Raw genomic sequence first — 23,804 nt, forward strand, 5'->3', positions numbered from 1 at the left:
AGTGACATTGATCTGCTCTGCTTTGATCTTGCTCTAACCTGCTGTCCCAGAGTCCCTTGCTGCTCAACTCAGCAGCTTGTATCCCACACGCCTATGTCCTACACACACACACACACACACACACACACACACACACACACACACTACAGAGTATGTGGTTGATGTGCATCCATAAACTCAAATGGTAATAAATCCAAACACAGAAACGAGGAGAATATAATAATTTTAGCTACAGGTGGTGAAAAAAGAGAAAAACGCCTGTGAAAGAGAAGAGCAGCATATGAAATGGATATGTGTCTGTGTTGGGTTCTCTGATGATAATCACCATATGATGAATTAAATTCTCTCATTCTTTTTCATCACCACTTCAATGCCCTCTACTGGTGACAAACAGAATAGCAACACTTTTCACACCTCTCTGTCTCTCTCTCTCTCTCTCTCTCTCTCTCTCTCTCATGATCTTTCTTTCAGAGCTCCCCAATTGTTCACAGATTGTCTGAGGCTATTGTGAATTATCTCTATTATCTCTATTGTGAATTATCTGAAAACACAGTTTTAAAACAATTTTGAGGCAATTAGCATCCCTGAGTAAGAGACAATAGAGTCAGAATAAAGCTACAGGGCTGTTTATTGGTATAAGCACTATATAAACAGTTACTTAGGGCCCCTCACAAGTAGACATGGGTCCAGGCGGCGACGGGAGCATGGTGCCCAGCTGGCCCCGCCTGCTGCCAGCAGAGGGCGACGGCAGCAAGGTGCCCAGCCTGCACCACCTGTTGCCAGCAGAGGGCGATGGCAGCAAGGAGCCGCAGACTAATTAGGCTCACTTGATACACCTGTGGGTTCCTCTACTTAAGGCTGTGGCAAAGGGCAGTGTGTGTCACACCTTTTGTAGAGGGGTGACAGGTATGGTACTTAGTCTTTGAAAAGAAAAAAAACAAAAGAGGGCTGAGGGAAGAAATTGCCCCCCCCCAAAAAAAGAGAGAAGAAGAGGGCTGGAAAAAAACAAGAGAGTAATTACCCAAAATTACTCACAAAAGACCAAAAAAAAACAAAAAAAAAAATCCAAGCCATACAAAAGCCGATCCGTGCAGTGGTAGTTCAGTCTTGGCTCTGGGTTACCCCATTTTTTTCTGTTACAAAGACCTAACTCCTAACTCCCCTTTTTTCCACTGGCTTTCAGTTCTGTACTTGGGTCCGCCTGTCCGTCATCCCATAATAACACCTTAGAGTGGCGGTTGCATCCTGGCACATTTAGGCACCAGAATATAGACACTGCAGCATTTAAGGCTGAATGGAAATCTTCCTAGCTTCCTAGAGTAAATAGACATTTAAAACTTCCGAAAGACATCCAATGTTTTACTTGACGCTTGTGGCAAACACATTAGCATGTATATTACCTTGTAGCAGTTTCACAATGACCCTTTCAGTGGAGGTCTTGGTCCCTCCTCTTGGATATCAAAGCATGATTGGTCGATTCCACTGTTACCTTGTAATTATGTTGAGCGTGAAACACATTGGGCCTTCTCCTCAGCTCCTGAAGCCCTAACCAATAGCTCACTTGGCTATATCTACATAGATACAATGGAGGAAACAATTCCTGATTGGCCAGTTTTCTGTTTGGCGGTTAAAGTGTTTACCCTTTCGTTTCAAGCCAAAACTTAACGGAGCAAGAGAATTGCTGTAATAAATAGATTGAATACAAGCGTGGTTCTGTTGAATAAAAAGGAACAAAAATTAGACATGCATTTTTTTTTTACCTCCCAGAGATCATTAGGCCTTTACTGAAGGCCCTCAAATACTTGAAATTAGTATCAAAAATCAATCAAACTGGCCCATATTAAATCCATTATAAAACACTAAAAATGCAGGTCAGTTTAGCATGTTACATATTACAAATAGTGATTTTACTGTAGCATATTAAAGTAAATGGCAGCCTCCCAGGGGTGCCTAAATAAAGTGTTTCTGTTCAGGAGCCCAACCATGTCTTGGTGTAGGCAAAGCAAAAAATGCCCAGCTGAAAACCTTAAACTACAAAAGCCCATCGGTGTGAAGAGAGATTGAAATGAGATGAGCAACAGATCCCTATAGAAGGTGGGTAAGAGAGTGAGAGAGAGTGAGAGAGAGAGATAAAGGCTGCATTTTCGATCTTCATTTAATAATTGAATAATAATCTCCCATGAGAAGTGACCTAGAATGAAAGAGGGAGGGAGAGACATCTATGTACTGTCACCTGCTGGTTACTATGGGTTATTACACCATCCTACCTCTTACACATGCACGTCCACTCTCATGCTGTTCTGGTTAAGACAGGAAAAGGAAGAAATGAAGCTATTGATGTTTGGCTCTACTGCACGTTCTTTGGGGGGGGTTTGACAGTGATGAATGAGTGTGGCGGAGTAAACAGAGTTGCGTTCCTGCCCGCTAGGCCTGAGCAGTTAGAGGTGAGGAAGAAAGTATTCCATATTAAAATTATCGCAATATTACTGAAATTAGTATTGTCATCTGGTGGTCCAAAACTGCATAATTGTCTTGAGTGGTTGGAATGGCCCACCCTCTACCCCCAACACTTGGTCTCGCGTGACCAGATGTGAGTACATATCTGGGGTCAACTTGTTTAACTTGACACTGCAAGCCTGCATCTAAATTTCCCTAATTCCCAAATTTCTCTTATCCCTGAATTCCCGCTTTCACTTTGTGTTCAGACTGCAATACAACACAAGCAAAACAAGCTAGCTAGCTCATTACTAATAAATCTTTAATAAATATTTCAGGAGCACAAGCGGGCTTGATGGACACAACTGATTCCATGAAACCTCTTTACATGCTTTGATATGTTCTACAACTCGGCTGTTTTACGATTACAAAAGCTAATGTTTATTTTAACTGCATGTGTGTTCTTCTTGCATGCACCAGACAGTTACGGTCTTACTTTGAGTTTCCTGGGGACCTTTCAGCCATGCTAACTCACATTAGGCCTGTTTATTGAACATTGTTTACAAATGCATGATTGCCGGATTGGTTTAGAGATTTTACACTCCGTTTGCCATATCCAAACAAATCTCCATTCCTACCCACGTTTAACCTAAAAATTCTCATGGTTGTCCCCAGATGTTCCCATTTACCAGATCACTCCTAGTCCTGTAAGATTAGCCAACACGAATGTCTGTTAGCTGACATACAGAATTGGTGGTTAGTGTTCTCCTTCAAGCGTGTTGAGCTGTCTAATGATGTTTAGCAGTTTGAAAAGTTGTGGTTTCGTGTAAGACTCATGTGATGGCATTCATTGGTAGCATCTTCTGGTAGGGGAGCCCTAGGTAGCAAGTGTAAACTAGACATGACTAAAATGGTTAAAGTAATATTATAATACAGAAGGCCCAAGTATTTTTGTTTTTTCATGTGTCTCCATTTGGTTAAATAATAGGATACTAGAATGCATTGTTTTCTTTCTCCACAACATTTTTGCCATTGGTAGGAGGAAGTGTAAAGAATTGTCTACTTTTCTGTTTTGCTTCAAGAAAAAAAATTGGAGACAGAAAATTATAAACTTATTAAACATAATACATTTCCATTCAAAAGCAATAAATTACCATATATATATATATATATATATATATATATATATATATATATATATATACTCTGCACACAATGTTTTTAAAATTGCAATAGAAGTGACTCCCATGGCTGAGTGATATGGCCAGAAATCTAAGGATAATGATGGTAATTATTGATGATTATTGTATGCATTTTCTCCATATTGCAAAAATTCTCCACTTTAATAGGCTTATTTTGATCACTCTGCATTACACCCAATAAAAAACGAACAATTTTACTAGCTAACTGTCCCTCTGGTTTGTGTCAGGGTTGCCAGATTGCTTTTATAGTTTCCAGCTAAAAATGCTCAAAACCCACCAAAATGCATAAACTCCCCAAAAAGAACACATCAAAGAATCTAAGGTGATTTTAACCGCAGTACAAAATAATACAGTATTAAACCAGTGTGACATCAATAATACATTTTCTGTTACATTATTTGCTGCTGTATTGCCTTTGAAAATTCACAGGGAAGTATTTCAGTCATTAGATGGCACTGTCAAACTTTTGAACAAATGCATTTATTTAATGCCTGGGAAAAAAACTAAGTAATCTAAAATAAAATGGTTAAATTATTTCCATTGCATCTTGTTTTGCTTATCAGTTCTGCTGAATAGATCACAGGCTCTCACCATTTCCTACTATTGCAGAACTCTCTAGTCAGTAATGTAAGTGAACTGCACAATCTATGCCATGTTAGACCCAAATGCACATACATAACATCAATAACAAACTATGTTAACCACTAATGTCGATTGTGAATTATACAGATTAGTGGAGCAACGGCCTTCTCTCAACTTGAGTGACATACATTTTAGTCAGGCCTATTCAGTGCATTCAGCTGCATTAAGTAATGCAGTTTATTCTTTTTTACATACTTTATTAAATCTGCCAAAATTACAAATCAGCCCAAATTTTGTACACCTACCAGAGCACCTTTTGCCCATCCCAAGTCAAACCGAAATCCACTGTGAACCCACCAAATTTGGCAGCGCTGTTGCAAGTGAATGGCTAGACTTCTTCTGCTTTCCATGTGTAGTGTAAATACAGCATACACTGCCACCTTGTGTACTGAAGTGGTGATTGCTCAAGGTTTAAGCTTCTACTTTATTTAATTGTCTTTATTGTTTCATCACCCAGTCCTACACAGAGCCCTCCAGCCTCTTAATATCAAGAACTCTTTCTCCCTCTGGTTTGTTCATTAACACACAGGTCCATAACAAGCCCATATCATTTCTGCCTCAACCTTGCAGCTAGGATACAATGCTTTAATAACAATGTCATGATTGTGACTTTTTCATTAATTCTCGCACACACACACACACACCATTATGCAAGAACCTTCCTGTCCTTATTTCACCTCAGAGCTGCGAAACTGAGATGACTGTCAGATAACGAGTAAATGGGTGCATGAGTGTTGAGGCAGTGGGCTATATTATGTGGGCTTGGTAACAGTCACTAAAGCCTTTTCTGTGAACTTTAATGTGTTTATCACAAATGACTGGGCAATAATCAGGGATTCATTACTGTGCAAGATTAAGTAAGCTAAGAGTACTTAAATAGGTTCCAAATAATATATTAAATAATGCTAAGATTTACCCCTGCTACCCTGTTTATTCTTACATTTTCAGGTCTCCTTGGGCCTCCTAGATCATGATCCTTCCTGGTAATACCATCATATTTACATTTTAGGCATGCTCTTGTCCAAAGCGACTTACAAATTGATCATTTTACACAGGCGGGGGAAAGTAGTGTTGGGAGTCTTGCCCAAGCACTCTTAGGCATGCACCCTACACTGCACCAATAAGTGGGTAACTGAACCCCATTGTACAGCCTAGAAGGCAGAGGTGTTACCCACTACACTATACCAACCACAGTTGATGGCACACATGATAATGAAGAGTAGCAAAAAGATTTTGCACATATTTTGGCTATATGGTATGCTTAACTACAATTCAACATAAGTTACCTGAACCACAGCCCACAATGGTTTTCATGGTGGAATGTTTTGTCGAAGAGCAATTGGCTTCTACCATTACATCACTCAGTAGCTGCATTAGCATTCCCAGTGGAAATTAGTCCACATTTTAGGTACAAAGCTAATTTGAAAGAAGCTGGGATGGTGGGTAAGTTCAGTAGGAGTCCAACCCCATGTGTATCTCTGGTGTGGGTTTCCTCACACTGCATTCACAATTCAACATGAACATCAAAAGATTCTCCATAGGCATCCTGTGGTAGAACAATGAGCCATCACTGCAGTTACACTATGCTTATTTTAACAATGTAGAGCAGTAAGACAGTGTTCTCAATTTATCACTTGGATTATAAAATGTGTGCTGTTGCGTGGGCAAGTGTGTGTGCATGTTGCATGAAAATGTAGGCCAGCTAGATGATACCAGATTGTTTGTCTAGCATACTGAGATGGTGTTTCTCAGAACACATTTTGTTCCTGGGCTTTTTTGTTAGAAGCAACATGAATCATCCCATCAAAATCATTTGGAATGGAATCAGGGCCAAGACAAGAGCGATTTGAAGCAATGTTGCTATTAGGGGATCAATGCAGTGGAAGTGGCCGGAATTTAGATTGATTTAGTGATTCAGTTAATGAAACATCACACCCCTGGGCTCGTGTGTGTGTGTGTGTGTGTGTGTGTGGGTCCATATTAACTTAATGGGCTTTTAAGGGCTAAAGCTTCAGCTCCACCCACCAGGGGGCTCAGCAAGCAGGACAGAGAATGAAATAAGAGTAAAAGTTAGTGCAAATATGCTTGTTAGTCTTGCATACCAGATGCTGGTGTGTTTAGTCTCCCAACGTGGCAAAGAACTTTGACAGGAAGGGGCCGTTTGACTGACATGCCCATGGGAAGTGAAGTGCTTCTTTAAAAACTTTTTTAAACTTGAATAAGCTTTTCAATGCAGTGAATATCTCTTTGAAAGGCTTAGTCAATGTGTGTGGAGCTGCTAACTGCTTGCAAAAGTGTCAGATAAAACCAGCTGCACGGGAAAAGGTTCACATGGATGTGCAGATGCAAAAGCAATGTAAACAGTTTAAGATGGTGATGGGGAGCTGTTTTCAAAAGAGTTCATTCTTTGACTTGAGTTTGAAATGCTTGGAGTCGACTCCACCTTATTTCAGTCAATGTTGTGATAGGATCAGTGGTGGACAAAGTACACAAATCATGTACTTGAGTTAAAGTAGAGATACCCAGGGTAAAATATTACTCCAGTAAAAGTAGAAGTTCCTCCCTGTAGACCTCCACTTGAGTAAAAGTCAAAAGTATTTGCCTTCAAATGTACTTAAGTATCAAAAGTAAAAGTACTAAAAGATTAATTATGACTCTGTCATATCATTTTTGTAAGAAGACTCTTGCTTTATCAACTATTTTTAGGTGAAAATACTCGATCCCTCTTGTAACAGCAGTATTTTAATAGAATGTCATTAAATTTAGTTTTATTAAATGTAAACTTAAATGTAATAACTTGCTTTAAACAAAGGATCACAAATGAGTTTCCTTTACTACTTAACTAGCAAAAACTAATTTACTATAAAATGAAAGTGTTTGACGCGTCTTTTTTCTGAATTTATACAGTCACGACTGCATATGTGGACATATTTCTAGATTGTGGTCTCTTTACACAAAATTAGGTTAGTTCATCATTTATGTTGAATAGACTCTCCCAAAGTTTTACGCTGCACTGACGTTGAACCGTGTGCTTGCAATGGGTCAGTATGTCCAACAGGTCAAAACAAGCTTAAAACAAAGTGTGCATTGTGTCCTGATTGGTGTTCTTGCTTCACACTTCTTTTGTTTTGACATGTTACATTTTTATACATACACAAGCTAAAAGGAACGACAGATTTTTCATAATGTAGTGGAGTAAAATGTAAGATATTTGATCATGAAATGTAGTGGAGTGAAAGTATGAAGACACCCAAAATGGAAAAACTTCAATAAAGTACAGATGCAGAAAAAAACTAAAGTACAGTACCTAATTACATTTTAGTTACTGTCCACCACTGGATAGGATCAAGCGAAACCTTATTTCCTAAGATTATTACTTGCCAACCCTGCTGAAAAGCCCATAGAAACCAAGTGTTTCTGTTGGTTCATGATGGTTTTGTGTTTTTGGCTTGATATCACAGTGTAAAGGGTCCTAATGATTTCACAGGTGACCAGTGGCTGATTCTAAATGAATTTGATGGTCTTCCACTGGACCTAAAGGTGTTCTACAAGAAAATAGAGGTCTCTATTAAAAAGCCAACTTCAATTAGGTTCCTTTAGCATGTTAGCCTGCAAGCCTAATTGAGTCCTTCTATCTATTCCATACAAATACTGCTCACCAGCTGGGGGAAAGCATCTGAATAAACTGAAGTAAATATTTTATAGATATTCTGTTGACACATTACCTTAAGACATATTGTTGTTACTTCCATTATGCAAAACCTAACCTTACCCAATCTTACCCAGAACTTAACCTTACCCAAAACCTAACCTTACCCAAGACCCTACCTTACCTTACCTAACCTTACCGACTCTTACCGTAACCTAACCTAACCTTACCCAATCTTACCAGAACCTAACCTTACCCAAGACCCAACCTTACCCAAGCTTTCCCAAAACCTAACCTTACCCAAGCTTACCCAAGACCCAACCTTACCTTACCTAACCCTACCCAATCTTACCGTAACCTAACCTAACCTTACCCAAAACCTAACCTTACCCAAGACCCAACCTTACCTTAACTAACCTTACCGAATCTTACCGTAATGTAACCTAAACTAACCTTACCCAAAACCTATACCTAACTCTGGCCCTAACCATAACCCAAATCCTAACCCTCATGTTTTAAGAACGTTACTGAGAGTCTGATGAGCATTAAATATAAAAAGGACCACTCAAAATAAAGTGTCACCGAATCCTGTGTAAGGTCCAACCCAGAAAACTGGCAGTCATGCACAACTATTTGAAAAGTTTGAAGGTGGGACACAAGTGGACCCCCGACCCTAATCTGGGGCACCTAAACGTTTGCATTCAAGTGTATATACTAGTAGAAAAAGCCCAGGGCCCTAAATACAGATGTGTGTGGGTGGGTGGGTGTGTTTATATTATTTCTTGGCGGAGTAGAGCTCACATGCCTTGATTTTGCTCAGTATTGAATGTTAGCACCCTGCAGACTCTTAATTGCATTACTGTATATCAATAGTTCAGCAGAGTTCTTTTGTAAGGGGGCTCTGCTCTGCACTGCCAGCGCAGAATTTAAAAAAAGTCTGCCAGGATTTGGCAGCCTGGCAGTGTGAGGAGCTCAGCATTTGCCAGTGAGGTAGTTTCTGCACTTCTCCTCTCTGAATCAGCAGATGAGTTGACTACTCTGTGTTGTGTATGTGTGAAATAATAAAGTCAGCTGTGATTTTTCATAGACCCATCTGAAGGGGGGGTTTGGCAGGTCATTGCTGAAGTATCAATTTGCCTAATCCTAATGCTTCGTTTCTATCTTTTCACAAATATTAAGACTGAATGTTCATTTTAATTATGAAATAATTAATAATAATTATAATTCTCTACATGGTGAGAGGGCTTATTGTTGGATCTGAACTTGCTATCTTGGGACCTCTGCTATTTAAAAGCTGTATTTGAACGAGATCAGTCATACATTCACTGCAGCTGAACTTCACTTTGACCCCACTCATTGTTACTAATAGTGACAATTAATACATTGTCGCTGTTGGAATAAAACCATGTATCACATAACACGGGAGAAGGAAATGAACATTCTTCCTTTTTGCCTCGAGTAACTTATGGACATCTTTTATTTCCTTCATCATAAAACTGTACCCCTATGCAAAGAGTAACGTCTTTCAAATTATGTAATGACTGTTTTTGTTTAAACCTTTTTAAAAACTTTCACATTTCATTTTAATATGTCCTGTTATGATCCATTTTAAACCAAAGGCTTTAAGAGTTTTGTATATATTTAGCTTATTACTATCATTTGAGTACTTTGCAAGGTAGCTGTCCAAACCCTAACCCCTAAATATCAATTTGTGAAGCTAAATATTTACATCTTTTCTAGGTTTCTTTTTTATTATTATTTGATTTCTTTTGAAGCAAAGTTGAAAAATGTAGATCTATCGTGGGTTTCCGTTTTAAATTAAAAAAAATAAATAAATCAAACACTATCCCACATTTTCTTGTCGTTACCAAAGCACAAACAGTTTCAGTCTCTAGGCGGATCCTTATCTTAGCCACACCCCTGCATTTTGAAGTGAGGCTGCATCTCTGACTGTCATATCCACATGTCCCAAAGTTCTGAAAATCCGTGTGAAACAAAGTTGGTTGATTTTTTTTATTATTCGGGCACAAGTATAAAATGGCATAACTTTGTAAATAAAGCAAAGAAACTACTCTCTCTTTTTTTCTCTTTTCAGTCTGAGGAGAGAAGGCTACACCCTGCAGGTGAACGTGAATGATTACCTGGACATTTACTGCCCACACTACAACAGCAGCCAGAGGGGTGTGGCTGAGCAGTATGTCCTCTATATGGTCAGTTATCGCGGCTACCGCACGTGCGACCCGCAACTGGGCTTCAAGCGGTGGGAGTGCAACCGGCCCCACGCCCCTCATGCACCAATCAAGTTCTCTGAGAAGTTCCAGCGCTACAGCGCCTTTTCACTGGGCTATGAGTTCCACGTGGGACACGAGTACTACTACATCTGTAAGTCTAGAACACAATTCAATACAGTAAGGGTGGTGATATGGCCTAAGGTTTCATATTATGATGCATTCCATGGTTTTGAATCATGCAGTTATGTCCATTTAATATTTGGACAAGTTATTTTAGCTGTCTTTGACAGGATGTTGACTAAGAGCTTGAAGTCCAGACTTTCCACTATAATTTGAGGTTATTTACATCCATTTTCATTCATAGCCTCACATTTATAGTCTCTAAGTAATTGGACAAACAATGAATCATGCGTTATGCTGGTATTTTTAATACTTGGTTGCAAATCCTTAGCTCTCAGTGAGTGCTTAAAACCCATGAACATCACAAGACACTTCCATGGTGGTGCTCTGCCAGGACTTTACTGTGGCTGTCTTCAGTTCCGACTTGTTCATGGGGCATTTAGTTTTCCTTCAGTAGGGCAAATGCATGCTGGATTGGATTAAGGTTAGATGATTGACTTTGGGTCTTTGTCCATGTGCACTGTAAAGTGCCATACAATGAGTTTTGAAGCATTTGGCTGAATTTGAGAAGATAATATAGCCCGATATACTTCATAATCCATCAGCAGTCATCCTTCAAAAAACAAAAGTTCCATTGCCAACAAAAGCCCACACTAACACTACCTCCACCATGCTTCCCAGATGAGATGGTATGCTTTAGATCATGAGCAGTTCTTTCCCTTCTTCATATTACTGTCTTCGCATTAGTTTGGTACAAGTTGATCTTTGTCTAAATTATCCATAAGATGTTGTTCTAGAACTGTACAGGCTTTTAAAAAGATGTCGACCTATTGGTCTTCCTGTTTTTGATGCTTGCCAATGGTTCACATCCTCTGGATTTACTCTGAAGTCTTCTCTTAATTGTTGACTTTGACACACATACGCCACCTTCCTGGAGGGTGTTCTTGATTTGGCCAACTGTTCTGAAAGGGTTTTCTTCACCACTGAGAATTCTTCTGACATCAACCACAGTTGCTTTCTGTGCTCTTCTGGTGTTTCTAAGCTCACTAGGGTGTCCATTCTTTTAAAGAATATAACATAGTTGATTTGGCCACACCTACTATTTTTGCTATTTCTCTGATGGCTTTTTCACTTCATATTATACTTAAAATCTAGACTTTTTAAAATCTAGACTCTAGACTTTTCCCCCTCATAATAGGGGAAAATTTGTATAAAATTTGGTTTTAATTCCTACCTGGGTTAGTTTCAAATACCTTAAAATTAAATGAAATTCTGCAGGGAGGTCATTCATTTAATTTAATCTCAACATGCTGTGGTAGACAGCTGAAATAAAAGTAACCTTGTGGGAGCCTGACTGTATATAGTGAACCTATAAGGCAGGTGGAGCTGGATGGTGAGTGTGGGGAAGTAATATCAGAGCCTGGAGACAAAATGACCATTGCAGTCTTGGATTCATCTGTCATGAGTCTTGCTTTGGACCTCAAGCAATAGGAAAATGACTTAGAGACAGTTCTGTAACTCCAATGTCTGTCCTTTGGCATCAGATCACTGCAGTTACAGGCAGGAAAAAATTTTAAATACCTGCTCATTCGAGTTCAGGATCAATCAACCACTAACAATCTTACCTGCAACTTGCATAGCAATCTACTCAACAATAAGATATGATTGCATTACCTTTCTTCTATTCCTTAGTCATTATGTCTGTCAATGTATTGTGATTATAACTGCTGCTTTTTGTGATGTGCCAATAACTGATTGGTCCTCTTCTGTTTTAGCCACACCCACGCATCACCATGGCCGCAGCTGCCTGAGACTGAGAGTGTACGTCTGCTGCTCAACAGGTACCGCTCCACACATCACTTTTTCATCCATCCATCCATCCATCCATCCATCCATCCATCCATCCATCCATCCATCCATCCTTCTAGCTGTCAATTCTTCTTTCCACCAGTTTATCAATCCATGCTTCCATCCATCTCTTTTTCCTTCCTCAATCCATCTTCCTGTCATCCATACATCCCTCCAGTTATCTACCCATTTTTCCTCCTGTCCAATAACCCACCTATTTATTTATTCATTCATTCCTCATCAAACCATCCATCTATCCTTGCTTTTATCCGACCACCTGTCCATTACTCTGTTAATCTGTCCATCCTTTCCTCCATCTTCTCCCCACTCATCCTCCTTCCTATCCAACCTCCCATAAAACCATCCATGCATCTGACCATCACACCTATGTGCTTGTTGGACAGCCCATTTCAAGAACATTGGCATTAACATGGAGTTGCATCTATATATCCACTCATAAGGCTTTCCACAAGATTTTCTGGGAATTGTGAGATCAGGCACTGATGGACAAAAAGGCCTGGCTCACAATCGATGTTGCAATTCGTCCCAAAGGTTTTTTTAATAGGCTTAAGGTCATGTCACTGTTTGAACCACGTATTCTGGTAGGTTGTGTTCTCCTAGCATCCAACAAACCTAGATTTGTCTATCAGCCTGCAAGATAGTGAAGTGATTCACCTCTGCAAAGACCACTTTACACTGCTCCAGTTTCCAGTACTTTACACCCCTCCTGCTGACACTTGGCATCACACATAGTGTTCTTCGGCTTGTGTGCAGCTGCTTAGCCACAGTTTATGAAGCTACCAATGCTCAGTTCTTCCAGAGGCAGTTTGGACCTCTGTAGTGAGTGATGCATCCGAAGATTTTCATGTGATAAAATCATTATATTTTTAGTTGTTTACTGAAGAGGCTGTGTTTACATGCCTTCACTTGAAAAATCAACAAAACATAGAAATAAGATGTACTGAGAGGGAGGGAGACTGGTAAGTTTGTCCGGGCCTTAGCTGGTCTGGTCCTGCAGCACTGAGCTGACAATAATATGGTGCACTATTTTTACATAACACACACACAGGCAGCTCACTTTTCTCTCTCTATTTCTGCGTCAGTGTTGGTTGGTTGCAGCGTGTGCAGCCAGTAGACTGCTGTGGACTTCTTGCAATAACTTTCTCCTCACTGTCACATTTCATTTTACATACTGACTACAGAAGCAGCTACTCCTGTCTTCACACTCTTTCTTCTCTCTCTCGGCGTCAGGGCTTGACAGCTGCATCATTTGTTCAATAATATCAGCCGAAATTGATGATTCACTGATATTTACCATCTTTTTTTTTGTATGTTCTAACAGATACAGGTGAAAATGGTTCACTTAACTGACATTTACAACTTGCTCACTTTTAATAAAGCAGTACAGTCAGGGGTGGGCGATATGGCATAAACAATACATCACGATACTTCCTGATGCAGTGTATTCATTTTTTGGACATTATGGAAGTTCAAACAGACAAAAAATGAACGCGTCGAGCTGCATTAAAAAAAGAACTGAGTACAATGACCATCTTTCAATGTTTCACATAATACGTTGCACTTAACCCATGAAACAGGCCTAATTACTCTGACATGAAACATGCAGTTTGCTAGTGTTCTTTAAGCACGGTGTGCTCAGAACAGCATTTTGGCAGTACAGTTGTGTGCTAAGGTTTGCACACCCCAGGCCAAATGATATGTTCTATTGATTTCTAAGTAAGAAAGGTAAGTTTTAGAATTTCTGCACAATTTCTATTCATTTGCTAATTTTTAATATTTTGGAAGCCTTCCGCTCGATGACTGCTGGGATAGACTCCAGCACCAGACCTTGACGGAGAAGCGGCTTAGAAAATGGATGGATGGATATTTTGGAAATAAAAAAATAAAAAAAATAAAAAAACACAACACATCAAGGGTGCCATAACTTACACAAGCTACATGTTGTTTTTTTTTTTAATGTAAAATTCCACAAATAAACAGTCACTGTGTATTAACTTGAAGACGTGTGTTAGAGGATGTGTACATAGAAAATCAACAGTGTGTCATTGGATGGAGTGCCTAAGCTTTTGAATATGGTCAGGCCTGAGTGTAAATCTCCCCCTCTGCTATTATACATGTACTGCAAAGTAATTTGGAACTAATAAGACAAGCTCTCCTCTCCTCTCCTCTCCTCTCCCAGTGCTGTCTAGCAGTGTGTAATCCAACAGGCACTTTGTTGTTATTTTAACCCTTCCACCCCCCTCTCTGTCAGTGCTCGTGCATTAACAGCCTCTCCTTCCCTCTGTGTGTTATGTTAACCCCTGCTCCTGCTCGCTGTGTCTCTGGTGTCTCTCTGGGTTCTGGTGTCAGGATGATTCTGCTCTGATTGTTCACTGGAGCTTGAACACGAGTTCATATAAGCACACTGTGGCCTTGTGGAAGCACTGCAGCCCTACTGTGCTCTCTCTCCCCCTGTCTCCCTCCCTCTTTCGCGCACACACAGATCTAAGCAATCAGGCCAGAAGTATATGGACACCCCTCCTAATTACATTGAGGTACATCTGTTGGTAACAGATGTATAAAATTAAGCACATAGCCATGCAATCACTTTTTACTCGAGAGGGGGCATGTTTTAACAAAGGCATTACGTTTTTGGCCCAAACTGAATGCATAGCTCTAATAGTCACGGTTCACCACTGCTAAACATGTTACAACAAAAACTGAGTTAAAACTGAATTTCACAAGTTTCAATAGGATTTCTTTTGGCAGCAGTAAAGAGAAAAGGAAAAAATCAGGGGTTCTGATTTTTCTTCTTTTTGGCCTTTCCAGCAGCGGATGCAGATGACGAGCCACAGCCCACAGAGCCAGACTACACTCTGAGACCTAACATCAAAATTGATGACCTTGGTAAGTTATTACACAAACGTGCATGAGGGTTATTACTCATGCTCACACGTACAGTTTCCAGTAAAGGGGTGAATTGGAGGTTTAATCTGTCATAATTAACACCTGTAGTAAAGTCACTGGTGAATATTATTTATCTTGCCATTTACACCCTCGCACGCCATCACTCTTCAAAATTTCGGAGAAACATTTTTGCATTTTAACCAAAATATTTGTCTGAGCTCAACGGGACCTTACATTTCCCAAATATGTACTGGGTTCGAGTTGGGTTGGTGTGTGGGTTCACACAGCTAACTACCTCTTTAAAAGATTCTACCCCTGCTTGAACTTTTCTCCTTGCTTTTGTTCTTCCTGCCTACTTTCATCACCTTAAATTTCATGCTTGCAGTATTGACACAATTTACCCCCTCAGGGCCCACAAAACCCCAAAAAATTATGGCAAGTAAGTGCAAGTTTGGACACCCTTCAATTTGGTAAAGAAACTCACTAATCAACGGAGCCTTTAATTGACTAGTTAGGAGTATTCAGACCATGAAATGTGATTTAAGATGTGACAGTTAAGGATACCAGTGGATGTCAAGCCAAAATCTGAAAGACCAAGAAAACTGTCAGACAAACTTGCTCATGTGCTGGCCTGAAAGGCAAAGCAAAACCTCCATATGACCGCAAAAGACACGCAGATAGGTTTAAAGGACACCAGACTAGTAGTTTTCTACCTTTCAGCGTTGTTTACACAAAAAATGATCTGCATAGAAGAGTCATTAGAAAAAATCTTTCCTCTGACCTCTATGGAAAACAACAGGGGCATTTTGGCCACAAAAATGAGCAGCATTTGGTGAAGACCACCTTGTCAACTTTTTAAGCAGAGAGGTTGATCTATTATACTTTGGGGTTGTGTGGCACTAAATACCAACAAATTCTGGAAGCAAATCTGACACTGTCAAGACACTTAAGCTGAAAGGTGGCTAGCTTCTACACAAGACAATGATCCAAAACACACCTTAAAATCAACTATTAGCTACTTGAGAAAAATGCAAGCTGAAGCTTGTGGAACAGCTCACACAGTCTCCTAACTGAAATATCACTGACAATCTGTGCACATCCTTAACATTTCTGTGCATGCAAGGAGGTGCCAAAAATGGGAGGGTGAAAAAAGACAATGCACAGAATTTTATATATATATATATATATATATATATATATATATATATATATATATATATATATATATATATATATATATATATATATATATTGCTGCAGAAGTTGTATACTTGTTTTCACTTTGAAATCAACTAAATTAATTTGGCCCAAACCTTTGCATACAACTGTATGGAAAGCAGTAGAGTTTAAACATCTGAAATCTAATGTCTTGGTATATCAGCTCTGCACAGTCTGTGAGCAGTGCATTGTGGAAATTTTATCCACATTAAAATGTTTTGGATGTTGTTCAAAAGCATTGCTTGATGAACAAATTCATTAAAGCAGAATTTAAACTTCATTTTGGACAATTTGTTTTACTTTTTTATTCAGTGGTCTAATAATGGCTTTTCTTACTATGTGTTATTTATATCAGGTTTTATTTGGCATTTTCACTAATAATGGACCAGTTTGGGTCAGTTTTGGTCAGAAGTTTGAGCTTTGGTCAGTTTTGGACTGGAAACTGAGAGACGTGTCTGGGCCGGTCTGGACAAAACTTGATCAAGTTTGGGTTGGAATCCTATTAAAAAAATGCTGTGGTTTGAGATGGTTCAGACCAGACTTGGAAAGTAAGTTGTTGGATTGGCCCGAATTTCAAGCCACATTTAAAGCTTTCACCTGCATTCTCAGTTATGTAGACTTTAAGGGCACTGTAATTGCAAAGTGACCCCTTGTTACTAAGAATACGTATGTATCATTTGTATATGCCCACAAACGGCACTGCTGGATTGACAAACAGATTTAAAATGTCACTGTCATATGCCACATTAGCAATAGCGCAACCCACTACTGATGACTGTTAGCAGCTTTATCATGTAGTGACAACAGCAGGGTAAATAGTCGGGAAGGGCAACACAGCCTAAACAAGGTGTGAACTATGATGCTATAGTTAGCATAGCGCTGATTAGTGTCATGATGCCGCGGCCAGCATTATCTTTGATAAGCTCTGACAGTGCTAGCCCTAGTGTGCCCCTTTATCCTTTAGCCTGACAGGAAGTCATGTTCTGCTCCGTCACAGTGAGTCAACTCAAGGACAAAGTCTGGGCCACTAGCTCAAGAGACGAGACTGTTTTGACTGTGAATGTTGTTAGTAGGCTAATTTTGTACTGGTCATTTGTTGGAACTTTTAGGGAAGAACAGAGAAGTACTGGTCTCCAACTTGCATTTCATTCCTGTATGGACAGTAGATCACTGCGTACACTTGGAGGCCACTTTATTAGAAACCCCTACCTTGAAGCTCCACTTTGCTGTGTACAGTTAGAGACTGCTTCTGTTGTTACACAGTTTGTGTTAGCCATCCTGTAGTTGTTTATAAATGGTCAGTTTCTGACCACAGATCCATTCTTGTCTTGATATTTTTGGTGGGTTGTTCACTCTCAATCTAGCAGTTATGTGTGTAAAAAAAAATCCAGCAACTTCATACTCACATCAGTAACACACACACTACGATGTACCTGTACCATGACACTGTCACTGCTTGTTTGAGAGTGACCCACCACCCCAATAATACCAGGCTCCCATGGTGGGCCCTTTCCATCGATGAATGACAAGGGTTGAAAGTGGCTGTTAAACTGCAGCAATAGATTTGCTACAGTCAGCATGTTCAGATGTTCAAATTGCTTCCCTGCTAGACCAAAATAGACAAGCGTAGCTGGTCACCAGCAAAACTAATGGTGGTATACTGGTCTCAAGCAACGGTTGCCCACAAAACCAGAATATGAACAGCATAAAACAGACCATCATAGAACAGCTTTAACCACCAGTTTTTCCAGGAGGATTGTTGGATTTCAGTGTACAAAAGTAAACTTAAAAACCAAGTCAGGCTTCATAAAACTAGTCTTTCACTTTAGAAGAACCTTCTGTTTGGACTAAATGCGGTGTTTAAAGAAAACAGGCAAAACAGCTTGAAATGGCTGGTAAGTCTGTAGTTTGTACAGCAAATATGCTAGCTAGCTGGCTAGCATAGTAGCAAATCCAGCTGAGATTTTACTAAGTTAGAAAGGAACAAGATCTTTTAACTTACTAATACTTGATGAGCTAACAACTTTAGCTACATTAGCGAGTGTGCAAGCTAGCATATTTGCTATCCAAACCACAACCTAGCCAATAGACCCTTTCCACAAGAAATGGAAGTGTGTAAATGCTGGGTAAGACAATTTACCTCCAGTCCAAACTAAAAAAAGGACAAATGCTTTGTAGAAAAATTCCTTCACAGCTATCAGAGTACAGGAACACCAGCTAACATCTTTAAATTTAATAAATTGATGGATGTGTGAAAATGACTATAACCAAACACTAGATTAGCGATGTTAGCTGGTGATGCTGAAACAGTTAGCGAAAAGCTAAACATGTGTACATTCCAGCAGGGGGTCCGTAGCGCCACTTAACATTTTAAACAACCACCAGCTCCAGTAAATGAACATCTACTCCACGCCGAGCACTCGCTCTGTTAGACACTGACAGTTTTTGAGGGAGGAAATGAAAAACGTTCCTCTGAAAGCGGCTGCAGCAGCAATTTTAAAGCACGGGCTGCACGTCACGTTTGGTCAGCAGCGAAATGCTGACGCAGAGGTTCTTTTACTCCATCTGACAAAGTTTATTTCTTTGTTAACTGCACAAACTCACTTTTCCTCTGCTCATCATCAGCTGACAAACCACTGGAACTGAGATAAGGTTGTTTTGATTCAAGCTTGAACATTTGAGTAAGCTGCATGTGCTCAACTCGTCATTGTTGCTGTTATTAGTTTAGTAGAAGCAGCGTTCCTTCCAGCTGAAAAAAATGTGGAAATGTGAACATGGCCTATCGTTTCCGCTTGTGTTGCCCCTGTCCTTTAAACATACAACCTAAAGTAAAGGTATTTCTCTAACAAAACACTTGCTACTTAAAGATTTATCGTACCCAATGCCAGTGTGAGCTGCAGAAGAATATGAAATGGAAGGTTTCATTATTTTTGCCATTACGGTCGGCTTCATTAAATCGGTTTTGTTTTTTCTCAGACTGAAATTTGGCAAGTTTGTTGAGTCATGAGTGAGTCAACATGAGACTTGAGTGTGACTTGAGTCTGAGTAATTGTAAACCTATACAGTGCACCTATGTGGTAGGTTTTTCTGATGAAATGGCCAATGAGTAAGGAACAATGTAGGCATATAATGGGAATTATAAACAACTAGTTTCCTGCTAAACAGCTTTAGGTCCCATCAGGAAACCTAACCATATCTGGAATCAGTACCAGAACAGCTCTTAAACCATTAGAACCCTTTGTACCATGATTTCAACTCATCAGGAAAACACAAAACATCATTAGTGACTACGTGACACCACCAGGAATTTGTAATGGTTTCTATGATTATTTTCAGACAGATTTAGCAGGGGAACATTGATCAGTTTACATGAAGCTTAGTTCTGAAAACATCCCAATTGGGTCTTTAATGAAAATAAGAGATAAAGTGCTGCTGATATTGACTGTGTGTCATGTTACGAATTGATGTAGGTGGGTCGTCTCGGGGTTGGACCTGCTCAATGATTTCCAATATGTGAAACTGGACCTCTTGCTCTCCTTGTGATGCTGATTTGAGTGTCAGCTTTCAAACAGGCCAGAGAGAAAAGGATGGCAACCACGAGAGGGCAAAAGGCCTCATAACGAAGTACTCACTACAACTCACTGATGAACTGATGGTGCTTAAAGGGAACATATCTTAAAAAAAAAACATTTTCCCCCTTTTTTTTACAGCCCACTTTGAATTTGCAAGTGACCTTTTTTGTTGCTCTTCTAAGTTAAAAATTAAAAGTAAAATATGGCATTTTTCTACAAATTTTGCTGCACAATTTTTGTTAATTTGTTAAATTGAACCTACTGGGAAAAAATGCCTTCACTTTTGCACAGGCCCCATTTTGTTCATATTTTTTCCATTTTGTTCGACATATTAAATTCAACAAACACTAATTATGCATTAAATTGTGCAGAAGGACGTGTTAATGAACTTTTCCCCTCGGAACAACCAACAGAATGTGTAATTTGAATGGGGCGTGCAAACTTTTACATACGAATGTATATGCATATTCGGGTTACAGCAGTTTATCCCTGCCTATTTACACTTAATATACAATTAATAAAGTGTGTTTCAGCACAGTGTTTGGAATAAGGTACAATTCAGGGCAGCCAATCAGAACAGAGTTCAGTTACATGGATATCAGTCTTAAAGACACAGCACAGGGCATTGTAAAGCAAAATAGTCCTCAAAGAAAGCTTACCACTATTTTACCATCATCAATATTACATATGAACTCAGAAGATATGTAGGCTTGCAGTTTATACACAGTGGCAACTATAAGCTTCTATTACTTGTTAGCTACATACCTTGTAGCTCCAGCACAAAACTAAAGAAGCAAACCTCAGACACCAAACATGTCTTGGCCTGAATATTTGGGTTAAGGGGAAAATAGTATGATCCAAATCTTTAAAATGGAAGTTACCTGATACAAGTCTTATTATTTGAAGACCTGTATCAGTTGTGCCGTATAAACAAAAGCAGAACCGGTTTCAGCCTGTTGTTTTGCATTATGTAACGAAAAGTTATGAGGCGGAACTTCTATCACAGGTCACAAGAAGAACAAATCTAATGCTGGTTAGTGACGTCCATGCTGTTGCTCATGTTTATTGGGAATGCATACGCATATGCACATCATAGCACAAGTTATCAAACACTGTCTATTTGATGAATCTGAGCGATAGTACCTGCACTGAAGTCAGACTGATGACTACTACCTACACAGCTGATGTGTCTGGAATTTCCTCACAGCTTGAGGCAACTTCCAGTCATTTGGTGATTACAGGGGCTGTTTACAACCTCACTTCTCTTTCTTTCAGAATAGAAATATAATTACTTGTATTGCGTCAAGCCACACGCTTTGCTGGGTACCTATGAACAAACTTGGTCAGAATGTCTTAAGAAAATTATTTATTAATCCTGCTTTGAGTTCATTCGTAAAGTCCCCCTATAGGACGAAGTTTTAATAGAAAAATTCTAAGCCTTTTTAAAGGCCTTGCACACCTCAGAGTCTACTGCACCCAATGCTAAAAAAAAAAAAAAAGAAAAGAAACATACTTCTAAACATAGGTGCCAGACCACGCTTCTTAGGGAAGCTGGCTTATGGCCAAGTCTCTGAGGCATTCCAGGAAAAAAAAGCTTTACAGAAGAAGCCGCTGTGCATTAAACACGCCAGTGCTCTTGTAGGATGTAGTACAGCTGCATTGAGAATACACTGCATGTGATGCTAAAGACTGCAGGCTGACATATTGAGACCACAGCTCAGTGCTAGTGCAGCACTAGCCACAAAGTTTGAGCAAACTATGGTTTTATTTTTTTCATAATTGAGTGTTTAACATTGTCCAAGTTTAGTGTCAAGTCAGGCTAAAACATAGTTACAGATGGAACAGTGATGACTTCTAATGATATACCATGCTGTAAAACTCAAGAAGAGCTTGTGAGTTCAATCCCTGCTGATGCCACAGCCATCTGTAAGTGCATGATAAGTCAGGGATGGCACTCCCTGAGAAATGTGATGTTATCTGTTAGTTGGCAGCTAACACTCTGCTTCAAGCTTGTTGAGCTTTCCATAATGTTGCAGAAGTTTGAAAAGATGTATTAGGACACATGAACTAACCTACACCTTTTAAAATGTGGTCTAGTAGCCTTAGATGCTCCATCTCACTTATCCAGAAGGCTAAGCAGGCTATGCTAGCCAAAACTATCGGTAGGGCTGTTTGATTCCAGAACTTTTGGCATCATCAAGGCTATACAGACAGCTACAGCAAAATATCTCCCTTTTGGTCTGGACATGGGGTGGGCAAACCTGAACGTGACTGTGTGGAATCGAGTCCAAAAAATGTAACTACTAATTGGCTTTCAAACTACATTGCTGGTGCCAAAACGTCTACCTGCTTGAAGGATTTAAGAGGAGAATCTCCATGTCGCTCAGCTAAGCTAATTAAGCTAGTGCTAGCTCTCCAAATGCACTAATACTGTGCTCTTTTATTTTTGGCAGAATTCCCTCAGATTCAGTCAGAATTAGCCAGTGTCAAAATTTGTGGAATCAAACAGCCCTGTCTATAGTTTTGGCTAGCTTAGCCTGCTTAGTCTTTGCTAGCGTAGTTTTCTGGGTATGTGTGGGTGGAGCATCTGAGGTTAGGAACACTTCCACATTATGAAGGTGAAAGCTAGTTCATGCTTCCACATCTTTAAAAGCTCAAAACGCTTGAAGAGTGCTAACTGCCAATTACATCAACTAACAGGCGTTAGCATCACAGTCAGTGATGGGGAGTGGAAGGGAGGGCCATCTGACCCAAAGAAACTTATAATACACTTACGGATGGCTGTGGCATCAGCGGGGATCGAACTTGCAAGAGTTCTAGAGTTTTACAGTGTGGTGTATCATTAAAAGTGGTCATTGTTGCCTGGAATCAAAGAATTTGGGATTGACTCCCAGCCCCAACTATCAGATTTGTCAGTATGTATGCTAATCGCCTACCAACACATCCATGTGTATTGCCTTCCATACACTGGGTGTGTTCTTTTTAATAGGCAACAAGCAAGATAAACAGTTGCATTCAAATGTTCGTGAAATTCCGTGTTTTGTTGAATTTGTAAGTGAAAAGTTAAACTGCCTCCTATTGAGAACAAACTTAAGTCAATTTTAATGTGCAATTATTGTTTGTTTGCAGAGGAAAAAAAAACATAAATGTGGCCTGTGCAAAATGTTTTACAGGCACATTTTATATTTTAATGTATTTGTCCCCCAGTCTGACTTCCAAATACCCTCAATTTGACTTGGGGGTGCAAACCTTTGCATGGGCCTGTATGCTATTCAGGAAAGAGGATATTTTAATGTGTTATACACTGCTTTTGATGTGTAGTCTTGTTTTGAATAGTTAAAAACAAGTATAGTTTTTTTTGTATAGTTACAGTTAAATTACAATGTCATTACTTTCAACAAACATTAGTGTAAGTGCTATACATATTAAGTCACTGGAAATGTTCAGGAATTGTTTTTTACGGTGTGGTATGTGCTCTGACCAGTGTGACAATCTGTACAGATCTGTCCAAAGATTAAATGAACACATACGCACGCAGAACTGGTTGTGCTAGATGGATACCTGTGTGTGGTGACAAAAACAATGTCCTCAGTTTGTAGGGCCACACCTACAGTGTCATCTAGTGTTGTAGTCCAGACTTGAGGTAATATTTTGTTGTCTTCAACTTGTGTTGGACTCATAGTACATGTTCTTAGACTTATTTTGGCTCATAGATACTGTATGCTGAGCCTACTTGGTCTACTCAGGCTTTAGCAGAGCTCAGTAACACTGAGATTAATAACTGATCGTCACATTGATTTATCAGTCTACACAGGCTTTAGCAGAGCTCAGTAACACTGAGATTAATAACTGATCGTCACATTGATTTATCAGTCTGCTCAGGCTTTAGCAGAGCTCAGTAACACTGAGATTAATAACTGATCGTCACATTGATTTATCAGTCTACTCAGGCTTTAGCAGAGCTCAGTAACACTGAGAT

At 39.5% G+C, this 23,804-nt stretch overlaps 1 protein-coding gene across 1 annotated transcript in view; it reads left to right on the forward strand.

Annotated features, from left to right (window-relative positions):
• The window catches only part of efna3b (ephrin-A3b), a 124,300-nt gene that overhangs the window by 92,216 nt on the left and 8,280 nt on the right, over positions 1 to 23,804 (forward strand). The window contains exons 2-4 of the mRNA XM_017701989.2: positions 10,025 to 10,311; positions 12,056 to 12,121; positions 14,958 to 15,035. Of these exons, the coding sequence (XP_017557478.1) occupies positions 10,025 to 10,311; positions 12,056 to 12,121; positions 14,958 to 15,035 (431 nt within the window). The remainder of the gene's footprint in view (positions 1 to 10,024; positions 10,312 to 12,055; positions 12,122 to 14,957; positions 15,036 to 23,804) is intronic.

Source organism: Pygocentrus nattereri, chromosome 3 (genome assembly GCF_015220715.1).
Source record: "Pygocentrus nattereri isolate fPygNat1 chromosome 3, fPygNat1.pri, whole genome shotgun sequence".
Taxonomy (NCBI): domain Eukaryota; kingdom Metazoa; phylum Chordata; class Actinopteri; order Characiformes; family Serrasalmidae; genus Pygocentrus; species Pygocentrus nattereri.